This window comes from Montipora capricornis, chromosome 5 (assembly GCF_036669925.1).
Source record: "Montipora capricornis isolate CH-2021 chromosome 5, ASM3666992v2, whole genome shotgun sequence".
Lineage (NCBI taxonomy): Eukaryota > Metazoa > Cnidaria > Anthozoa > Scleractinia > Acroporidae > Montipora > Montipora capricornis.
In genome coordinates this window covers 11749115-11769114 of record NC_090887.1, presented here as the reverse complement: position 1 = coordinate 11769114, position 20000 = coordinate 11749115, and the positions used below count along the sequence as shown (strand labels likewise).

The window sequence follows — 20000 nt, the reverse complement described above, 5'->3', positions numbered from 1 at the left end:
AAGGCCATTCTGTAGCAATAAGCAATACGTGACAGGATTCATGTAAGGGGACACAACTACCCATAATTCAATATCTTGAACAAATTCTGATTAGAGTTGATTTTCTTGCTCAAACCTTTCAAATTCGTGCACTTATTTGCAGGTTTTGACAACACTTTTGAATTGTCAGCAGTGTTAGGAATTCTTGCCAACGCGTCATGTTTTAACGCTGCCATTCAAGCAAATGCCAAGGATGTTCGCTCTAAAGTGAGAAATGAGTGGGGCCACTGTAATTTCGATCATTGGACGGGTGTTGATTTTGTGAGCTGCTTTCAAGTAATGGAGACAATGCTTCGTTCTCTGGGACTCCCGAAAGCAGATGAAGATAAGCAAGTTGACGAACTTCGAGACTGGGAGACTAGAGGTTGGTTGTATGTAATGTACGCTCGCCGCTGCAGTGTGCTTCTCGCTAGCTAGAGCCGAAAGATAAACTCTTTTCAACACTTCAGTAGCCGGTTGTTTCTTGCATATCATAATTGTATAATCATGTCCTTTGATCGGCAGAAGCGTTGAAGCTGGGGATTAACTCGCTATCTGTAGATTGCCGGTTATAGGAGATTTGCTTCTTGTCCCTCTTTTGGTCTTCTTTGCTCTGCTTTTTAACTGGTGGTCCCTCAGCATCACACCAGTCGAACTTTAGAGAGAGGGAGACTGTAGTAAATGTGGGAGGCAGGGGATCAAAACTCCTGCCGGACTAGTAGGGTCTAAAAATAACTGAGAAAGCAAATAGTCTATTTCTTGCTCAAACCTATTCGCAAAGCGTTGGGGAACAGAGGAATAAGGATTGCACAGTTGGTTAGTACACGGCCTTCTGTGCGAGAGGTCCCGAGTTCAATCCCTAGTGACCTCGCATCCTTGCTTCGACTTCGTTCCATTCTGTGTAGCTTCAGCTAACTGTAAATACTCTTAAAACGGAGCACTAATGGAAAGAGCTGGGTAAAATGGGTGCACCGTAAATAAGTTGTACCTTTACCAAAGTGCTTGCTTTGTCATGACATCTGCAAATGATTAGACTCTCAAGTCTTCTCGGATACAGAAGATAAACCGTAGGCCCAGTCTCACAACCTTTCAATGTTCATAGCTCTGTGTGGGACGTAAAAGAACCCACACACTATTCGCAAAGTGTAGGGGCACATGGAGTTCCCGGTGTTGTGTTCTATCCTCTGTGGTAAATCGTGGTTGGGAGCCAGAGGGTAAATGCTCGGAGATATTAGCTATGCAAGTGACTTTAAAAAAATCCATGGGTAAATAAAGATGTGATGATGATGATGACAATGACAATGATTCAATGGCGATGCGACGTTTTTAAACGTTGTTTCTGCATGTTGTCAACAAGTAAGTAGCCTTGCAGTCTTTCCCCACCCCCTACCCACTTCATCCGATTGTTTCTTGAATATTTAATAATCAGGGGCGAATCTTGGGAGAGGGTGCACACGCACACAGCAATGCAAAAACAGCACTCAAAGAACTTGGCTTAAATGCATGCATCGCTTAACAGGATTAATACATAAACGTACACACTTGTCGTAAATTGCAATTTTTGTGTAATTGTATTGATAGGGTTAACGCTCTGCATGGGCTGTCCTGTAGACAGAGACCTGATGAACCTCATCACCGTAGAGGTTGCAAGCCTAGAAAAAGAATTGGAGGACCTGAAAGCAACAAGTGTGGATGAACAAAAGAAGCTTAGCAATGCCCTTCAGAGCTTCAAGAATGAAGCTGCTAATTTTTTTATGCGTATAGAAGAAAAACAGCGGGAAATGTCAGCTACAATTGCAGACAATTCTGAAGGCGTAAAGAAAATTGAGAAGCGTCAAGATGATTGTAGCGAAAACATTTCTCTTTTGGAAGAACGTCACAGTAATCTAGAGGCGACTGTGTCGTCTGTTAAAGACCAACAGGCTTCTCTTACTTCAGAGGTAGGGGCTTTAAAAATTGAACACTCCCGTTTAGATTCTAGGGTCAAGGCACTAGAAGAGGGAATGTTTGATGCGGTTGGGGACACTAAAATTGTTCAAGTACCCAGTCGAAATCTCTGCTTTTGTGGTCGCCGCAATGAGTTAGAAGCCATTGCATCGCATTCAAAAAATACCAAAAATGGTTGTATTCATTCAGCCATTTGTGGGCTTGGTGGTGTGGGTAAAACCTCTCTCGCCGTAGAGTTTCTTTGTCAGCACGAAAAAGAATATCCAGGTGGCATTTTTTGGATTTCAGGGGAAAATAATGACATTTTTCAAAGGTCTCTCAGTGAAGTAGCACGGCAAATAGGAACTTTCGCTGAAAATGATTTTTCCGTCTCCTTGTCAAAAACGCTTCAGTGGCTCGGAAAACAGAAAGAATTGTGGAGCTTGGTCGTGGATAATCTTGACGAATTGGAAATGTCACCTGACATGAAAAGGCTGCTCACTGGGCACTGGAAACACTCGGCTCGTGGTCACGTTATCATTACTACAAGAAGGGAAGTGGCTGAGATAAGTGAAGAAACAGGAATCGAAGAGCAATGTTGCATTGAATTAAAGTGTTTGACAGAAGATGAAGGCATTCAGTTCTTAAAAATGCGAAGTGGAAAGGCTGATGATGAAGAAGAGGCACGTAACCTGGTCCGTGAGCTTGGAGGACTTCCCTTGGCTCTTGATCAAGCTGGAGCTTACATTCGATGCCTCAGGCTGCCCATGAAAGAGTATGTGAAGAAATATGAAAAGCAAAAACTGCTTCTTTTAAAAAAACAGAAAGCTCGAAATCTTGTGGAAAACACCTCTCTTGAGAGACTGGCTGTCCACACGACGTGGCTGTTAAATTTCGATCACATAACTTGCATGTCGGAGGAGATGGAGATTGGGAAAGCACCCTCTCTAGTGATGCAGGTTTGTGCGTTCTTTGGCCCAGATGACATTCCTTATGAAGTGATCAACGTGGAAATAAGCAAGGAGGACCATTCTACTTTTGATGGCAGCTCGTGTGATCAAGCCGAAATAGTGTCCCTCCTAACTAAGTTTTCGCTGTTTCAAAGGTATGCAACAAATTCATTCAGCGTTCATCGACTAGTGCAAGAAGTGATCCGTTTTCAACTGGAGAAAGAAACAAAACTAAAGGTTCTTTCTTGTGCAGTTCGTGTCCTTTACTTTGCATTAACTCATACACTTTCACCAGCATCAGTGTGCCAGAGTTTCGTTGAAGATGCAGTTTTCAGTGTGGATAATCCTCCATCACTGCATCTATGGGGTAAGCTATCTTTGCATGCGACTTACTTACAAGAGCATTTGCGTAGCTTATCCACGCACAAAAAAGGGTCTTTTCTGTGTAGAGATGAAATTATTCGAATTTTTAACGAAGCAGGGATTTTCTTCGCAGTTTCCCAAGAGAAAGTCAAAGCCCAAGAAATGCAGAAAATGAAACTGGACTTTACTTGTGAACAAAGTGTCATCTCAAGACAATAACTCTCTTCCAGATTATTTCCTTGATATCCCATTGAGAGACAGAGATTGCAAGCTTATTTCTCACTGTATGCGACATCCTCAAGTAGAGCGTGATTCCACGCAGGAGGAAGAGGATTCTCAATGGGAACGGAAAAAGAAGGCAAACCAGCTCAGAGAAGAAGGGAATTATGCAGTAGGCCAAGGTAAATATAAGGAGGCTTCGGAACTGTATTCAAAAGCTATTGGTTTGTCGGCTGGTGACCATCGACTCTTCTCCAACCGATCTCTGTGCTATTTAAAACTTGGTGAGCCTCGCAAAGCTCTTGAAGACTGTGACAAGTGTCTTTCTTTGATGCCCAACTTCAGCAAGGCATTGCAACGTAAGGTTTGGGCTCTTGAAGAATTTGTGAAAAAAGGGTCAACTCAACGGATGGGACAAAAGAAAGCAATGGTGGCATTGGCACTTTACATAGACCCTAATCTTCGTTCCGACAAAAAATTTTGTGGAATGATTCCACTGGAACTAGGGCTTACAACTCGAGAGGTGATGAACGAAACTCAGTTGGCTTTCGCTTTGATGACCATACAAGCTTTTGAAACTCTTTTATTGCATGAAGGAGAGTACAATTTAAATAATTTGGTCATCTTTACCGACCTACAGATCGTCGGGTTAGGACGGGGAGCCGTCTTGAGGGTCAAAGAGGTCTTTAAAATTTTCAGCAGCACCTACTTTGAGAACATTGTTTTGCAAAAGGGTAACGTTGGTCTTGTTTGCCTTGGAAGGGACGCCGCTGTTCACATAAACCACTGTGAAGTTTCTGGAGGATACTCCAGTTGTGAGGAGTTTCCAGAATGTGATGGTGGGCAAGGATGCATATCAACGTCTTTAGGAAAACCTGAATGCAATCGCACTGGTAAATTTGGCGACCCGGAATCAGTTTCTGGTATTGCAGGTTTTCCCGGTGTGTGTATAGATGGAAGTTCTGCCCTCATTGAATACTGTGCGATTCATGACTGTGGTGGTGGAGGTGTTTTGGTTGTTTGTGAAGGATCGCAATTGGAGGTCAGGAAATGTGAAGTCTACAAGAACCACCAAGCGGGTTTAGAAGCTAGAGAAGGGGGAAGACTGGTTGCAATCGAAAACAGGATATACAACTGTGGTTATCATGGCATTTTCATTGGTCCACTTGCTGGAGAATGCGATATAAGCGGAAACATGATTTTTGAAAACTCCAGGGATGGCATCTATGCCAGGGGCAATAAGAACAACATAGTGATACACAACAATGATATCCATCACAACGGACCCTTTGGTATTTCTCTGGATTGCAACTCTTCTCTGTTGATCTCCGAAAACAGGATATTTGAAAATGGACATTGGGGTATTAAGGCTCAATTACGAACATCAGCAGTCATAAGAAGAAATTTAATCGCGGGCAACAAATGTGGTGGTATCTTAATACGTGCAAATTATTCAGGTCGCATGCAACTGGAATCGAACACCGTTCGAGACCACAGTGGCCCATGGCTGCAGTATCCACAGACGAGTGACAGCTTGGATATCGCGGTTTCTGCACTTCCACCAGGAGAAAAACACGTTTATTCTTACCCTCCTATTCTGAAGGAAAACAGAGAATTTAATAACGAAGAAGGCATGTACCACCCCAGGGAGGTTGTTGGGCGAATTTACAATGGTTGTACGTTCTGTCGTCGCTCAAAAGATGAAGTACGCCTTTTAAAATGTACGAATTGTCACATTGCGTCTTATTGCAGTAAAGAATGTCAACGTAAACAATGGCCCACGCACAAGCCATTGTGTTACGCTTTGAAAAGTCGGATTTCCGTCACAGTTCCTTTAACAGATCCAGAAGTTCCTCATATATGGGCATTTGGAGATCATTTAAAAGGTATTGGAACATGTCCTAAACCCAAATGTAACAGTCGCAAGGAGTTCATCGTCAAAATTCAAACCAGACAGCTCAATACTCACCCGTTACAGGTGCTTAATGTTTGCGACAAAAGCCTTACAGTTGCCCATCAAATTCAAAGCCCAGAAGTCTTCAGCATCACACAGGAATGCGGTGTTCTTGGGGCTTTAAACAAAGTCACGAGCAAAAAGGCTTTTTTCTGGGCAATGTTTGTAGAAAGAGGAGAGAAACTGACAATTTTCCTCGACCAACTGGCACCTTATCAGGAGTGGTAATCAATAAGCGAAAAACACCACTACTTGTTTGTTCGAGTGCGATTGACATTCTCTGGTTTTTCAGAAGCCAAAGTGTTGTTGTTGAGGTACTTTTCTCTACATCTTGCATTTTGGTTTTCGTTGGATTACGAGCCTTTCACTTTCAGCTCGCTCACTTTAGCCTCAACTATGTCTTTTGGCTTGGTGACGAGATTCTTTTAAAATAAGTTTGAGATGAATCAGAGGTCACTTCATTAAGAAGCCTTATGGCTAACTGTATAAGTTTGACAATAATACAATAATTATTATTAAATATTGCTCTCCCATCCTTTTCAAACCTTACAAATTGGGCTTTTGATTTGCTTGCGCTTATGCCGTGTTAAAGTTACCTTTGGTGAGCCAAAGTTCAACTCTTCCCTGGCACGCAGTGTTTAAAACCAGTGGGTTGCCATCTGGCAAATGGAGTTTTTAGCTGTGTATTGTCTCATGTCACATTAGTTTCTTGCAGCCTGTAAGCTAGCTTGATAGCTGAGTGGAATTCCACTACAAAGCATTTACCATTTAGCCAACTTAAGGGATAATTTTGTTGTGGTCCTTAGTTTTCTCCCATTTGAGCCTCCTGCCACCCAGGTAGGGGAAACAGTGTTGTACTTTCAGAATTAACAAGAGAGGATATTGCTGTCAAAGCGCAAGAAGAAAGGCAGTAGAGCAAGCAAGAAATGTTGCCATCTACCTGTGGCATTGAGGTTAAGACCTTGATTGAGTTTGCCATTGTGACCCAAAAGACTAGATACGAAATGAAGACGAGGTAAACTGAGACGTCCACCTTGAGGCTGTGGGACCTGACTCTGCTTATACCAAACAAGAATTGGCAATCTGCGTATTACATGTAATAATGTGGTCAGACAACACTTACAACTTACGATTTGCTTTGTGCGAACGAACGATTTGCCTTGTGCTGGTACAATAGTTTTAGGGATTCTCGCATGATACGCACTCAAATGACTTTGGTCTGGTCTTTCCAGTCAAGCAATAAAACAAGATTTTCCCTTCAAGGAATACACAAACACTCGTTGCCAGTCACACACAGCCTCTAACTTCTCAAAGGGTGGTGACACTAAAGTTGTAAATACCGTGTACGTCAAAGCTGTATACATGGAAAGGTTCCTGTTCGACTCCTCCCTGAAACACTTAAGATTACAAAAAAAATTCCGGTTCAAAAAAACTAATTAACCCCATAAAAAGAGTTACTGTAAAAACATTTGGTGCATGTGGAAGCCATTGTAGGTGGACAGAACCAAATCCTTAATACCGTGGGCCTTATTCAGTAGTGTGTGGAAAATAATTCGACTTGGTTAAAAAGAACGCAATGGTTTCTCAAACATTTTAAAGCCTGGTTTCCACTTCTGTAATAAGCACAAGCACGAGCATAACAAAAATCGTGTGGAAACGGGCGTAAAATACGCATAAGCACAAGAAAAGGAAATTTTCCTTTTTTTGTGCTTGTGCTTGTTAGTTAGCATAAGCGCAATAATTACGATTCTTACGCCATCTTCCTTGCTTGTTTCATGTGTGAGAACGTCCTGTGCTTATGCTTATCACACAATTGGGAACCAGGCTTAAGACAATAAATAACAAAAAAAAAATTGCCTTACCAGGACCCAATAATTTTTATTAGAGAAAATTGCTTCTTCTGATGCTGCTGAATTAGTTTTCCTCCAAATGTAAACAAATAAAATTTACATAAGGAATACAGCAGTGAAAAATAAATTTAGTATAAGAAGTATTACTTCATGGTTTAACTACTACTACTCCCTCCCTACTAACTTACATGTGTAAATAGGTAATGATATGCAGTATATACAACTTAATTAATACTGTTATAACCAGCAATCATCAAACTCTTTATATTTTTTCTAAATTTGGGAAAAGGAGTGATTTGTTTGATATTAATCGGTAATGAATTCGAAAGGTTAGTACCAGTGTAACAATTTTAAGAGAACAAATACCGTATTGAGTGGTTTTGACAGAAGGAACAAAAAGATCTTGATTTAGTGACTGACGGGTACATGTAGCATATGAATGAACAGAGGTAATTTGCTTGAAATAATCAGAAAAACAAGGAATCGTTTTATGAAACCACTGATAAACAAAGGAAAGGATTTCAAAAGTGAATTAAAGCCCTTAGGCTAAAATTTTAACAAATTAAGAGTGTTTACCAGTTCTGAAAGTGTTATAATTCTAACTATTCGTTTTTCTAAGTAACTGGCAGTAAATGGGTTGGATATGTTTGAGAAAGGGATAAATTAGCGAGCAATAAAGCATAGTAAGTATACAGTATCATTGTTAACATAGTACCTTAGTTCAGAAAGAATACCAACGGTTTTTGACAAATTAAGACAGAGTTCATCAATGTGATTCTTCCAGGTTAGCTCTGAGTCAAAAGAAACACCAAGGTATTTTACAGCTTAATCTTTGCACAGTCAATTACCAAATTAAAAGACTTAAATTAAGACTTTAGAGTGACAGATCATTGGTCTTCAGGATGCTAAGTGCTACTCTGTTGGATTTCATCCATTCTCTAACAGCTTTGAGCTCATAATTCAACTTCAATTCAAGATCATTAAGATTCTTAGATAAACAATAGATATTAGTGTCGGCAGCAAACAGGTGCAATGTCAGCATTTGTGAAATGTTTGGTAAATCATTAACATATAACAAAAATAGCTGAGGTCTAAGAACAGATCCTTGAGGACCACCACAGGTTACAGATAGTGGATCAGACAAATGACCATTGGCAGGCAAAAGTCATGTCATCATCATTATTATCAAAATACAAGGTAAAAGTGTGAAAAGTTTCTAATAAATATTGTATGGTTGATTTTTATCCTTATGAACTTCTTTAAGTACAACTCCCTGATAAACCATTCAAAATATGTCAAAAACACTCAACTACAAGTTAACAAATTCTTATCACTCACTCTTTGAAGTAGGACATGATTGATGATGATGATGATGATGATGATGATGATGATGATGATGATGATAATAATAATAATAATGCAACTTTATTTTCACATGATGTTTAAAGCTGAATAGCTTGCGAGGTTGTACACAAATGAAACCAAATCAAATTAATACAGATCAAATCATGTTGGTTTTTGAGGAGAGGGGAAAACCGGAGTACCTAGAGAAAAGCAGTCTTATCATAATGCCTTAGCCAATCAGAAGCATGGCAGGAAAGTTATTTTCAGCCCCCACCCCCATGCATGTCTTTTGGTTATCTGCGTGTTTTAGAACTTGAAGTTGATTATTTGGCAACACAATTTTATTGTTGTTAATTGTGTTTTCAAGGAAAGACTAGCTATGGCTTCAGTTTAGAGAGGGTTTGGAAAAAGGATTGATACTTGCGAAGCTTCTTCAACAAGTGACACTTGTGACCAAAACAGGAATTATTATCCACGGAAACCATTTCCCAGTGAAGTATCATTGTGCTGGATACATTAAAATTAAAATGTGATTTGGATCCAATAATTTAAGTCTTCTGGACAAAAGTACCCTTAAAAAATAATTCTGTCAAAGTAAACAACAAACATAAACAAATGGCCAACCAAAAGAAAAGGTGAATTCACTAAAGTAATATTTTACAAGGAGATCTCATGGTTTAATTTTATTCTTGGTTATCAGAAAGCTCAAACAATAGTCATAAGCAGTTGAGTTTTACTGAATCATATTCCAGCATTAGCAAACCATCTATTTCCATGTTACTTTAAAATTAAAAATGTTTCCTTTTATTCAGCAACTCTCTAACATTTAAGAATATAAAATTTAATGAGGGAAGTTGAACAACTTTTCGATGTCTATGTGACATTTTCGTCATTTTTAGACATCATGCTCTCTGACAGTAACTGAAATTCTGCAAATGCTTGATAAGTTAACATTTTTATTTGAAGAGAGGAACTGATGAATTAAAAATCCCACTAGCAATGTGGGATGTACACAGAAAAATCCCTGGTTTCAGAGATTAATGTAGTTTTAGCTAGGTTAAAAAGTGATACATGAGTGCACATGTAAGATGACGCCTATGTATAGACAAAGTAGAAAACAAAGCAAGAAGATTTATTCTTACTTTTATTGATTCATGTAACATTTAGTTTTGCATAAGCTTTGAATAGAATTTTAAGACGACATTTTCTTTTAACTGATTTTAAGAAGTTTTTTTAAATATTTATTTTGTATAAATGAAATTCAGTTGCTCAGTTAACGACTCTAAGCGAATTAGAAGGCATACTACTTGAAAAGTAAAAGTTTTTATGAATGAGTACATGTATTTACTGAAGAGATCAGTCTTGCAATAACCTCTCTTACCACAGACAAGATCAAATTAATTTTAGTTATTTGTCATTGTAAGTTTTCATGTCAGATAATGGAGTAGTGTGCAAGTTGTTGTGAAGTTTATTTAAAATAAAATAAAAATTGAACCAATCTGCTTCCAAGCTCAGGCATCCTGCGCCTTTAAGGCCGGGACACACTAGGCGATAAGTTGCTGCGACATGTCGCGGGGACAAGTCGCCGCAACAAATCGCCTTGTGTGACACACGGTTAATTTTATGAAAATCATTGTTGTTGCGGCAGAATTTTGTTGCTGCGATCGGTCGCACGAATTCAAACCAGTTTGAATTCATGCGACTTATCCCAGCGACAAAATTAGCGAAAGTAGACTTTCGAAAAGTCCTTCGTCTAGATACGCGCATCGTGTGCACACTTCGGCAACAAGTCGCTGCAACAAAATATAAATGAACCAAATGAGAGAGTGCCATATGGTCAGCCATATTGAATTAGAAAACTAGTTCACATTCCCCCTCATACGAGATCACTACGTGTGCACCGAACAGGCGTCATGTCGCAGCGACTTGTTTTGCAAGTAGTACACATGGAGCAATTTGTCACAGAGACATCTCGCTGCGACTTGTCACCTAGTGTGACCCGGCCTTTACAGTGCGATGCGCCTTACCTTGGCCACCTAACAAAGTTTTTTAAAACTTACACACCAATCAGGGTGTGCGAATTTGCAAGGCAAAGGGTCTTGTAGACTATTACCATGGATTTTTGAAGCCTTTGTTGGTTGCTTAATCTGATTGGCTGTTAGATGCCAACTTAATCCTGTCTAATAACAAGCCTCTGATAGTTTTTCTAACTGGACAAACAGCCATTCATATGAAGTTCTAAATAATGCTCCAGTCCAGTAGACTAAACATTCTAAACAAGTGTATTATGCTCATTAGAATGGCAATCAGAATACCTCATCAAGGATGGTGAGTTGTCATACAGCTGTATGTGACAGTAGACTCAATTTGAGATCAAGTCCAGTTCACTTTGGGATTTTACACTTGTTAGTTTTTCAAGAGGTAAGTTTCTTGATTTGTCCATCAGTGGGAAAACTGATCAATTCGGTGAAGTACAAAAGTTTTTACCCGCTCCACTGTAATACATGTGATGAGCTTTGATCGCATTAAAGCTATTTTTCCTAGTTTCAACAAAAATATTTAGTGATCAAGCCCTGTCCAATTAGCAAAGTACCTCACCAAAAGTTCTCAAATAAGAAAAGAAAGACACCCATTCAGTGTATTGTTTCTTGAATTTTTACTCAACAAAAATTGAATGTAAACAATCAATGAAGAAAAATATTGTATAATCAGCATTTCTCCTTTCCTTTCCTTCCTTTGGACACATGACAAGTAGCTTTGTGATTCTTCCAGTCTGCAATTTGGCAATCTCTGAAAAGAAAGAGATTGGTCCTGATGTTATTCAAATTAGCTACAGCTGTAGAGTACCTTCATGGGTGGCTGTGACCTCACTGACATCCTGCCATATACATGTAATCCTGGGTGAACCTTTTTTTCCCTTTTACTTTCCTTAACAAGTCTTTGCAGTTGAAGTCAGGCTATGACTTGAGCAATTTACTCTAGTTTACCTACTCTCTACTGGAAATTGGGCATTAACCAGATAGTCTCTTTATAACTGTTTGTGTTCTCAAGAAATAATTATTATTGAGTTCTGCACTGTAGCTATCATCAAAAAGAACTACTTCCTTGTGACCTGACCCCATCAGTGGCCCCTTAATTTAATCACTGACAGTGCTAACAATTTTGGTTGGTCTCGGCAAAAGTGATCATCGGTAGGGTTGGAAAGCATGCTAAAACACCCTTCACATTAATTTTCAAAGGCTGCAAGGAATGCTGCTGCACTATGTAAACTTAGTCTTCGCCTTTCAAGTTTGGTGTCAGAGATGGGGATCACTTTGCAGAGATGTAATTATCACAGCTTAGGGGTCTTGATTGTTCCCTTGGATTTTCTTGACTTGCTTCAATGTACGAATGAGCTTGTGTCCAATTTGACCAAGGAAGGAGATGGCAAATTCAAAGCAGAGCAAAGTGCCTGTTGTTGAGAAAAGAACCCTACCCATGTGAATAAATAAATAAATAAATATGTTGTTCAACCGGCCAGCAGACATGTGAATAAATAAATAAATAAATATGTTGTTCAACCGGCCAGCAGGTTCATAGAAGAAAAAAGTGTGGCTTAGGCCTTGAGTAAAATTGCCAAGAGCCATACAATGTACTCAAGACCTAGGGCACAGTTTTTCCTGATACAGACTGACCTTGGCCAGTACACAATATTTTTATTTCTAAATTCTGTTTTTTGAGGACAGGAGAAACTACTAGGAAAAATTGGGAAAATCGTAATTTTATCTTAAACATTATCTCCTCAACTTGTCAACAAAAGTATGATACAATAAATAAGCTTTTTTTTTTTGTACATTTTTGTGAAGTTTCGCTTTCAAAAGTCAACATGCTTCGACAATTTGAAACAAAAAATGATTAAGACAAATTGAAACTTTGCTCATTAATTTCACAGCTTCGCTTGTCACTTAGCATCCTTGGTTACCGTGACCGGAAAATTCTGCCTACTCCCACAACCAATCAGATTGCTGGATTCTTGGGATACATACATAAATACTTTTGACCAATTGACCCTTCGGTGAGAGAAATCAGTTCAAATTCTTTGCTTACTTGCAACAGTACTTTTGTTTTCTACAGGATCCACAAATCAGCAGCTCATTTTCTTTGACATCCTTGACACATGCTCTGTTGCCACACTTAACAGGTCCTGGCACATTAGCAAACAGTTGGTAAAATGGAGTCATCAATTCTTTCAATGGAAGATCAACCCGATCAAAAAATGGTAGTCTCTTTTCTTCTGCATCTTGTCCAAGTTCATAATTCTTTTTAAACTCAGCCATGTCTTGACTGATAAAAGCAAGCCTTGCAAGGTAGTAACAAACATTAGGGTATGTTTTCCAACAAGATGGGGCATGGGCCAGGAACTCTTTCATTGTCTTCTCTGCACAGTCTCGCAACTGTTCCTTGGTCCAAGAAGTATATTTATTAATTTTCCTTGTCAATACCTCTTGTTTCTCAAGCAGAAATTGTGTGGATGTATCTTGACTGTCAGTTTCACCTTCATGTGGTATACACAATGTCTGTATCCTGGAAGAATACAACATCAGCAAACAATACCCGAGCCCTCTCTTGGCTGGAAAATAAGATGAACAGCATTTTAGGGAATTCTCAAAAGCTTCAGCTGCTTCCCAATATGCTTCTTTAATAATATAGAATCCACCAAGGTGGTCATACAAAATATGAAGCCAGCTGCTGTAATTTTCATCAAATGTGAAGGGATCTTTAGGAGGGGGGCTGCTGGGTTCTGCATTCTGGATAAAGTGAATGATGTTTTTCAAACACATAATTTTTTTTGAGTCAATCTTCTCGCTCTCAATGGATTCTTTCCTCATAGAGCCTTGGAAGGCAAAAGAAATTACAAGAGCTTCAAAGAAACTAGAATTTTTTTTCAGGATTTGTTCACAAAAGCTCAAAACCTTATCTTTTAGAAAAGGCCATTGAGGAAATGCTTGCAATATTGAATTCTCAGTCAAATACCCACGAACAATAAGAGAAATGCCTCTTTCTGCTGTAAAGTTACTCTCACAAAGAAGTTCAAAGCCTTCTTTCACCAGTTTAAAAGCCTTCAGGTAAATACTTGCTGTTGGAGACCATTTGAACTCACTGAGCATTTCTTCTGAGTAGGCAACAGGTTGCAAAATGGGAAATGGATGTATGTGTTCTTTCTGCTTCAACTTCTCCTTCATGATGCTTAACGATTGAATTAAAGCTTCTTCACCAACATTCGAGGCAGAATGTTGTGTGACATGTGTCTGAACGCATTGGTTCAGAAGCTGTAAAAAAGACATGGAAAATTTATGCTTTTCATTGTAAAGTGCAGATTGAGGCTGTGAATGAAATGGGTCAGCTTCTACCCTGCTAATTTCTTTTTATGGTCTTGCAGTAATTTGCAAAAGCTAGACAGGCATCAGATGTACCTGTATGGACTTGATTGCCTTTCATTAGAACCTCGCCAGACGTGACTGAAAAACATGAGACTGAAATGAACATTTGCAATCCTATGTGGGGTTTCCAACCTTTGCTTCCAAAAAAACTTGCTGCAAATTATGAATAACATTAAAAACAACATTTACAAGTTTCATGACACACAGTAATAGATACTTTGGTAGAAGTCATCTATCCAGACAGGAACCCATGACCTGGAGCCTACAACTCCACTGTGTTCATGTCACCTGGTTTTCACAGACCAATGCATTTTTAGATTGAATTTCCCATGAATGAGACTCCCACAGGAGCCCGATGACAAATTACAAGAATCTAACCTGATGTCATAGGGTCACCGAACCAGAACTGCCTTTTTGTTTTTCGGGAAAGGTAGTCTAAAAATATATTGGTCTGTAAAAATGTTGTGACATTGGCCCAGTATGGGAGTTGTAGGCTCTGGCCGGGTCATGGGTTCCTGATTCAGATACATTTCAATCCATGTTAAGAAGGTTAAAAGGTCATGCAAACAAAGCAAAGCTGATAGAACAGTGATGGAGTGTTTTATCTAAAGCCATTATTTAGAAAGGCACTGCCTTTCTTTTATCAGAGTTTTAAAAGCAATGACTATGGTTTTTTGCTGCATAATTGAAAAAAAAAAGACACCTTCTTGCTTTACCCAAAATCTGCATTTTTTCCCCAGTCTGCCATGCGCAACCACTGTCCCACTAGGTCAGTTGGTTGAGCATCACACTACTGTGTGCGTGGTTAAGTAACTGAGGGAAAAGTGGTGGCTTTGTAATGGCATCCATCTCACAACCCTTCAACTTTCATAACCCTGTGGGACGTAAAAGAACCCACACATTCTATTTGCAAATAGTAGAGCAATGGAGTTCCCTGTGTTGTAGTCTCAGTCCTCTGTGGTATATCATCATGGTTGGGAGGGTAAATGCAGAAATGTCTTTCAGTCTGAGTAAGACCAAAATAGTTTGGAAAAATGGTACATGTAGTTTATCTGGATGAACAGACATCATCTGTCCAGGCGCACCTTCACAGACAAATTACCAACAGCCCCTGCTTACGTATCGGCAGGTACAAAACACACGTCACTCGACGCAGGTTATTGTTTTACCGTAATAACAATACAGAAAGAATCCTAAACATTCACTTAAAGCTGCCCTTAGACCCAACAGACCATACCCCTTATGATGTCATCATCATCATCATCAGTCCTTTTTGCGCCATGGGACGCATAAGGCCTCTACAGTCTCTCTCCAGCGGGAGCGGTCTTGTGCCACCTTTCGAATTTCACTCCAGGTCAGGTGCATGGACTTGAGTTCTTTCTCCGCTGACCTTCGCCAAGTTATTCTTGGCCTTCCCCGTTGTCTTTTCCCCTCTGGTGTCCAGAACAAACTTTCTTTAGCAACATCGCCAGAGTCCTTTCTTAATACATGCCCAATCCATGTCCATTTCCTGCGGGTTATGTCCACCATAATGTCCTCTTGTTTACAGATGTTTCGCACTTCCAGGTTGGATACCTTTTGTGGCCACCTTATGCCTAGTATAATGCGCAGGCACTCATGGATAAAGACCCTCAGCTTTTTAACTATTTCCTGAGTCGTTTTCCAGCTTTCAGAGCCATAAAGAAGCACTGTGACTTTACGTTTGAATTAAAGAGTCTTAGTTTGGTCTTAAGAGAAATCCTTTTAGAACTCCAAATTGGTTTCAGCGATGTAAATGCCTGTCTGGCTTTACCAATACGTGTTTTCACATCTGCATCAGCGCCACCCTGCACATCAATCATGCTGCCAAGGTAAGAGAACTGGTCGATTTTCTCTACCTCATGCCCGTCTATTCTGATTTGGCAGTTCCTTTTACATCCAGTGCTCATCCATTTGGTCTTTTTTGTATTGATCTTAAGTCCAACTTTACGCGCATTGTTGTTTAATCTTGCTGTTTTCTCGCTTAGGTGAGATCCAGAGCTGGATAAAAGGCAGATGTCATCCGCATAGTCCAGGTCTTCCAATACAGTTGTCAATTTTCATCTAATCCCAGTACATTGGTGACTTGTTGTTTCTTTCATCACCCAGTCTAGGGCAATCAAAAACAATAGAGGTGACAGCATGCATCCTTGCTTAACCCCGGTTTCCACGGCAAACCATGATGTACATGTAAGATTGCCTTCATGGAGAACGCTACATGTGAAATCTCTGTACAAAGCTTGTATCATTCTGATGATCTTTTGTGGGATGCCATAAAGCCCTAAGAGTTTCCATAGGGTGTCCCGATGCACACTGTCGAAAGCTTTTTCGAAGTCAATGAAATTCAGGTGCAGGGATGCCTGCCATTCCATGCATTGTTCTATTATATTCCTCAAAGTGAAAATCTGTTCGGTATACGACCTTCCTTTACAAAAGCCTGCCTGCTCCTTCCGTAACTGCTTGTCCATTGCCAGCTGAATTCTTGTCAGGATGATTCTGGTAAACACCTTAGACACCACCGATAGAAGAGTAATTCCCCTCCAGTTGCAGAGATGCCAACCTATGGAGATCTAAAATCTGGAGATTTTTTCCAGCCGGTCTCCCCTCCCCTCCCCCCTCGATCAACCTACCCACCCATCCCCCAGCAGCTCCTTCAGAATACAAGAATATTCTGCCGCCATTGTGAATTTGCGGAAAAACAGGGTACTTGTGGCAAGAATTAATCAGTATTGGTTAATCGGAGATCCAATCAAACAATCGGTTATATATATATGGCTATGATAGCTAAAGGAAGTCATTTTGTTTAGTTCTATTAACGTGTGTTTGAAACTCAGAGATGAAGAAGTGCATTAAGAAACAATGAAACGAATTTGAAAATGTCGATGTTTTTTAAACCTTGGGATGCAATTTGAGTCTAGAATGGAAAAACGTCTGTAAAAGGTTCAGAGTTGTTTTTATCCGGGAGATTTAATGACCCGTACGGGAGACCGGGAGATTCGTTCCATATCCGGGAGACTCCCGGATAATCCCAGAGAGTTGGCACGTATGCAGTTGTTACATTCAGTGGCATCGCCTTTCTTAGGAATTTTAACGATGAGGCCTTTGTGCCAGTCACCCGGAAGCTGTTCTCCTTGCCATATGTGCTCAAACAAGATAAAGAGTACTTCTGTGGCTGTTTTAATGTCTGCTTTTAGCAGTTCTGCCGGTATGTCATCATAACCAGGGCCTTTGTTGTTCTTCAACAGCTGGATTGCCTGGCGAACTTCATTTCTAGTAATGGCATCTGAATTTATATCTAATTCAGGTATGTTGGTCTCAAGGCGAGGTGGGTTGTGTGGATCATCTCTGTTAAGTGTACTACTAAAGTGTTCAGCCCACCACTTAAGCTAGTCTTCAACTGTCGTTAGAACGTTGCCATTAAGATCTTCAATAGTTGCAGAGCTTTGCTGGGTTTTACCTGAAAGACTTCTTGTGATGTTGTACAACTTTCGGCTATCATTTATCTTTGCTGCTTCTTCTGCTTCTCCCGCTCAATGTAGTTTCTCTTGTCTTGGCGATGATGTAGCGCATCACAATTTTGTTTGTTTAGACGGAGTGACTACGAAAAACATTGCATTCTGGTATTTATTGTAGTCACTCAACAAAAAAATTTTGATGCTTTACGTAATAAGGGGTAAGGCATATTAGGCTCCTATACAAAAGTTTTTACATGTAGCCTTGTGTTAGCATTGTTAATCGATTAGGGTAGTTTCTGTATTGGTAAAACTATGACCTGTGACTTGTGACCTGCCTCTTATAAATAGCGAAACATGAACCTAACCTTTTTTGTGGAATTTTATCCCATGGTTCGAACGTGTGTGCGATCCTTTTTACACAATAACAACAATGATTGTGATGACGACGAAAAGCTAGTATCAGCGTACATACCCTTTTTGCTAAGATGTTTCCGTTACTTGCTGCTTTTTCCAGCCATCTCTTGGCCTTGGCTAAATCTTTCAGTTGTTCACAACTTCCGTTTAAGTACACTTGGCCGAGCTCTAACTGTGCTTCCGTATCACTCAGTTCGGCTGCCCTGGTCAAATAATAAACAGCCTTGGTTGGCTGTGGTTTTCCTTCTGGGCAATCCCCTTCAAGATAGCACTTGTACAAACAACGCAAGGCCATTTTCTTTTGTGAATCACCCAAAGCATTTTCCATTTTTTTCATCGTTCCGTCCAGCATTCTTGCAAACGGTCCCAAATCTGAATTGTAAATATCTGACAGATCTTCACCAGCTGCTTTTTTATACCACTGAAATGCTTCTTTGATATCTTCGTCTACAACGCCTTCAACCCCATAGCGATACATTTCGGCTAGATTTATCTGCGATGAGGTACAACCAAGCCTTGCTGCCCTATGGTACATCTCGTACGCCTTTCGCCGATGCTGCAATTTACCTAGTTTTCCAAGGACAAAGGGTGATCCGTAAGCCACCCAATTGCATTATCGATATCTTTAGGCAGGGCGTAACTAATCCATCGAAATCGATCATCGAAAACATAATCGATTAATCAATAGTACTCAATGATACTCATTAGTATAAATACACAGGTGATTATACAAAATCGCACGCTCTCGTTGGCTCGCTATCTCGGATTATCAGCCGATAATCACGCCGACGAACAAAATGGCTGCCAGTGGTCGTTTTGCCACTGTAAGTGAACATGATTTCGCGTTGAAATGTTTTTTTTTTTCTCTTTTCTCTTTTTTGAAATAATCACCTGTGTATTTATACTAAAACAATTATTCGCCGAAGGCGAAGTGATTATCGGTTAATATTCATCGAGACGAGGTCGAGGTGAATATTCACTGATAATCACTTCGCCTTCGGCGAATAATTGTTAATTAATCGAAGCTGAACTAGCGAGCGGCACGTGTGTGTATTTATCGAGTGGTAGAACTGTGTTATTTTGTCCCATATGTATTTCCGAATCAGTGTTTCAAGAGAAGAACAGTGGGAGACAATTTAAGTAATAAAATAATAATGGATCACAACTAAGCATTTCCTACCTTGAGAGCTTCCCATCTTTTTGCGATTTAATTGCCGAAATGAAGGTAAAGGTAAAGGTAAAGGTACACGTTATTTAACGTCGGAAGTTCCTTTACTCTCTAGAGAGTACTCTCCCAGGAAGCCGACGAAGAGGAAGCCGATGAAGAGACTAAGTATCGGATGAAGAGACTAGCCGATGAAGAGACCAAATATGGGATAAAGAGCGACAGCTGAAGGTATGTACTTTAAGTAGGGTTATTAAAGTGTATCATAAAGCCCATAAATTATATAAAAGAGGTATATTAGCATATATCCATGTACAGCCATGTATACCCATGTATCTCTATGTATACCCATGTATATCCATGTATAACCTTGTATATCCTTGTATTATAATGTATATCCATGTACAGCCATGTATTTCCATATATACGAATGTATATCCATGTATGCCCATGTACAGCCATGTATATCCACGTATATCCATGTACAGCCATGTATTTCCATGTATAGGAATGTATATCCATGTATGCCCATGTACAGCCATGTATATCCATGTATATCCATGTACAGCCATGTATATCCATGTATATCCATGTAGAGCCATGTATATCCATGTATATCCATGTATATCCATGTACACCCGTGTATGTCCATGTATACCTATGTATGCCCATGTATTATCGTGTATATCCATGTACAGCCATGTATATCCATGTATACCTGTGCATACCCACATACAGGCATGTATGGTATCCATGTACAACCATGAACAACCATGTATATCCATGTATGCCCATGCATATCCATGTATACCCCTGTATATTCGTGTATTATCATGTCTATCCATGTACAGCCATGTATATCCATATATTTCGATGTAAAGGCATGTATCTCCATGTCTACGTA

General features: G+C 39.8%; 2 protein-coding genes and 1 long non-coding RNA gene across 4 annotated transcripts in view; 2 read left to right on the top strand and 1 right to left on the bottom strand.

Annotated features, from left to right (window-relative positions):
- The window catches only part of LOC138049498 (uncharacterized), a 22021-nt gene extending 11899 nt beyond the window's left edge, over positions 1-10122 (top strand). The window contains 3 exon segments of the mRNA XM_068895786.1: positions 143-403; positions 1600-3442; positions 3444-10122. Of these exon segments, the coding sequence (XP_068751887.1) occupies positions 143-403; positions 1600-3442; positions 3444-5658 (4319 nt within the window). The 3' untranslated portion in view covers positions 5659-10122.
- LOC138049499 (uncharacterized) overlaps positions 1-19314 on the bottom strand; it is a 104729-nt gene extending 85415 nt beyond the window's left edge. The window contains exons 1-4 of one of the 2 annotated variants that reach the window (XM_068895787.1): positions 19112-19314; positions 17990-18498; positions 12711-13933; positions 11264-11414 (exon numbers count right to left, since the gene is read on the bottom strand). In XM_068895787.1, the coding sequence (XP_068751888.1) occupies positions 11333-11414; positions 12711-13933; positions 17990-18498; positions 19112-19127 (1830 nt within the window). In that variant the 5' untranslated portion in view covers positions 19128-19314 and the 3' untranslated portion in view covers positions 11264-11332. Of the gene's footprint in view, positions 1-11263; positions 11415-12710; positions 13934-17989; positions 18499-19111 lie in introns of those variants that run through there. The other variant, XM_068895788.1, reaches the window with a different exon arrangement.
- Positions 18717-20000, top strand: part of LOC138049504 (uncharacterized) — a 6870-nt gene continuing 5586 nt past the window's right edge. Inside the window, exons 1-2 of the long non-coding RNA XR_011132393.1 lie at positions 18717-18755; positions 19215-19327. This is a non-coding gene — a long non-coding RNA (uncharacterized lncRNA). The remainder of the gene's footprint in view (positions 18756-19214; positions 19328-20000) is intronic.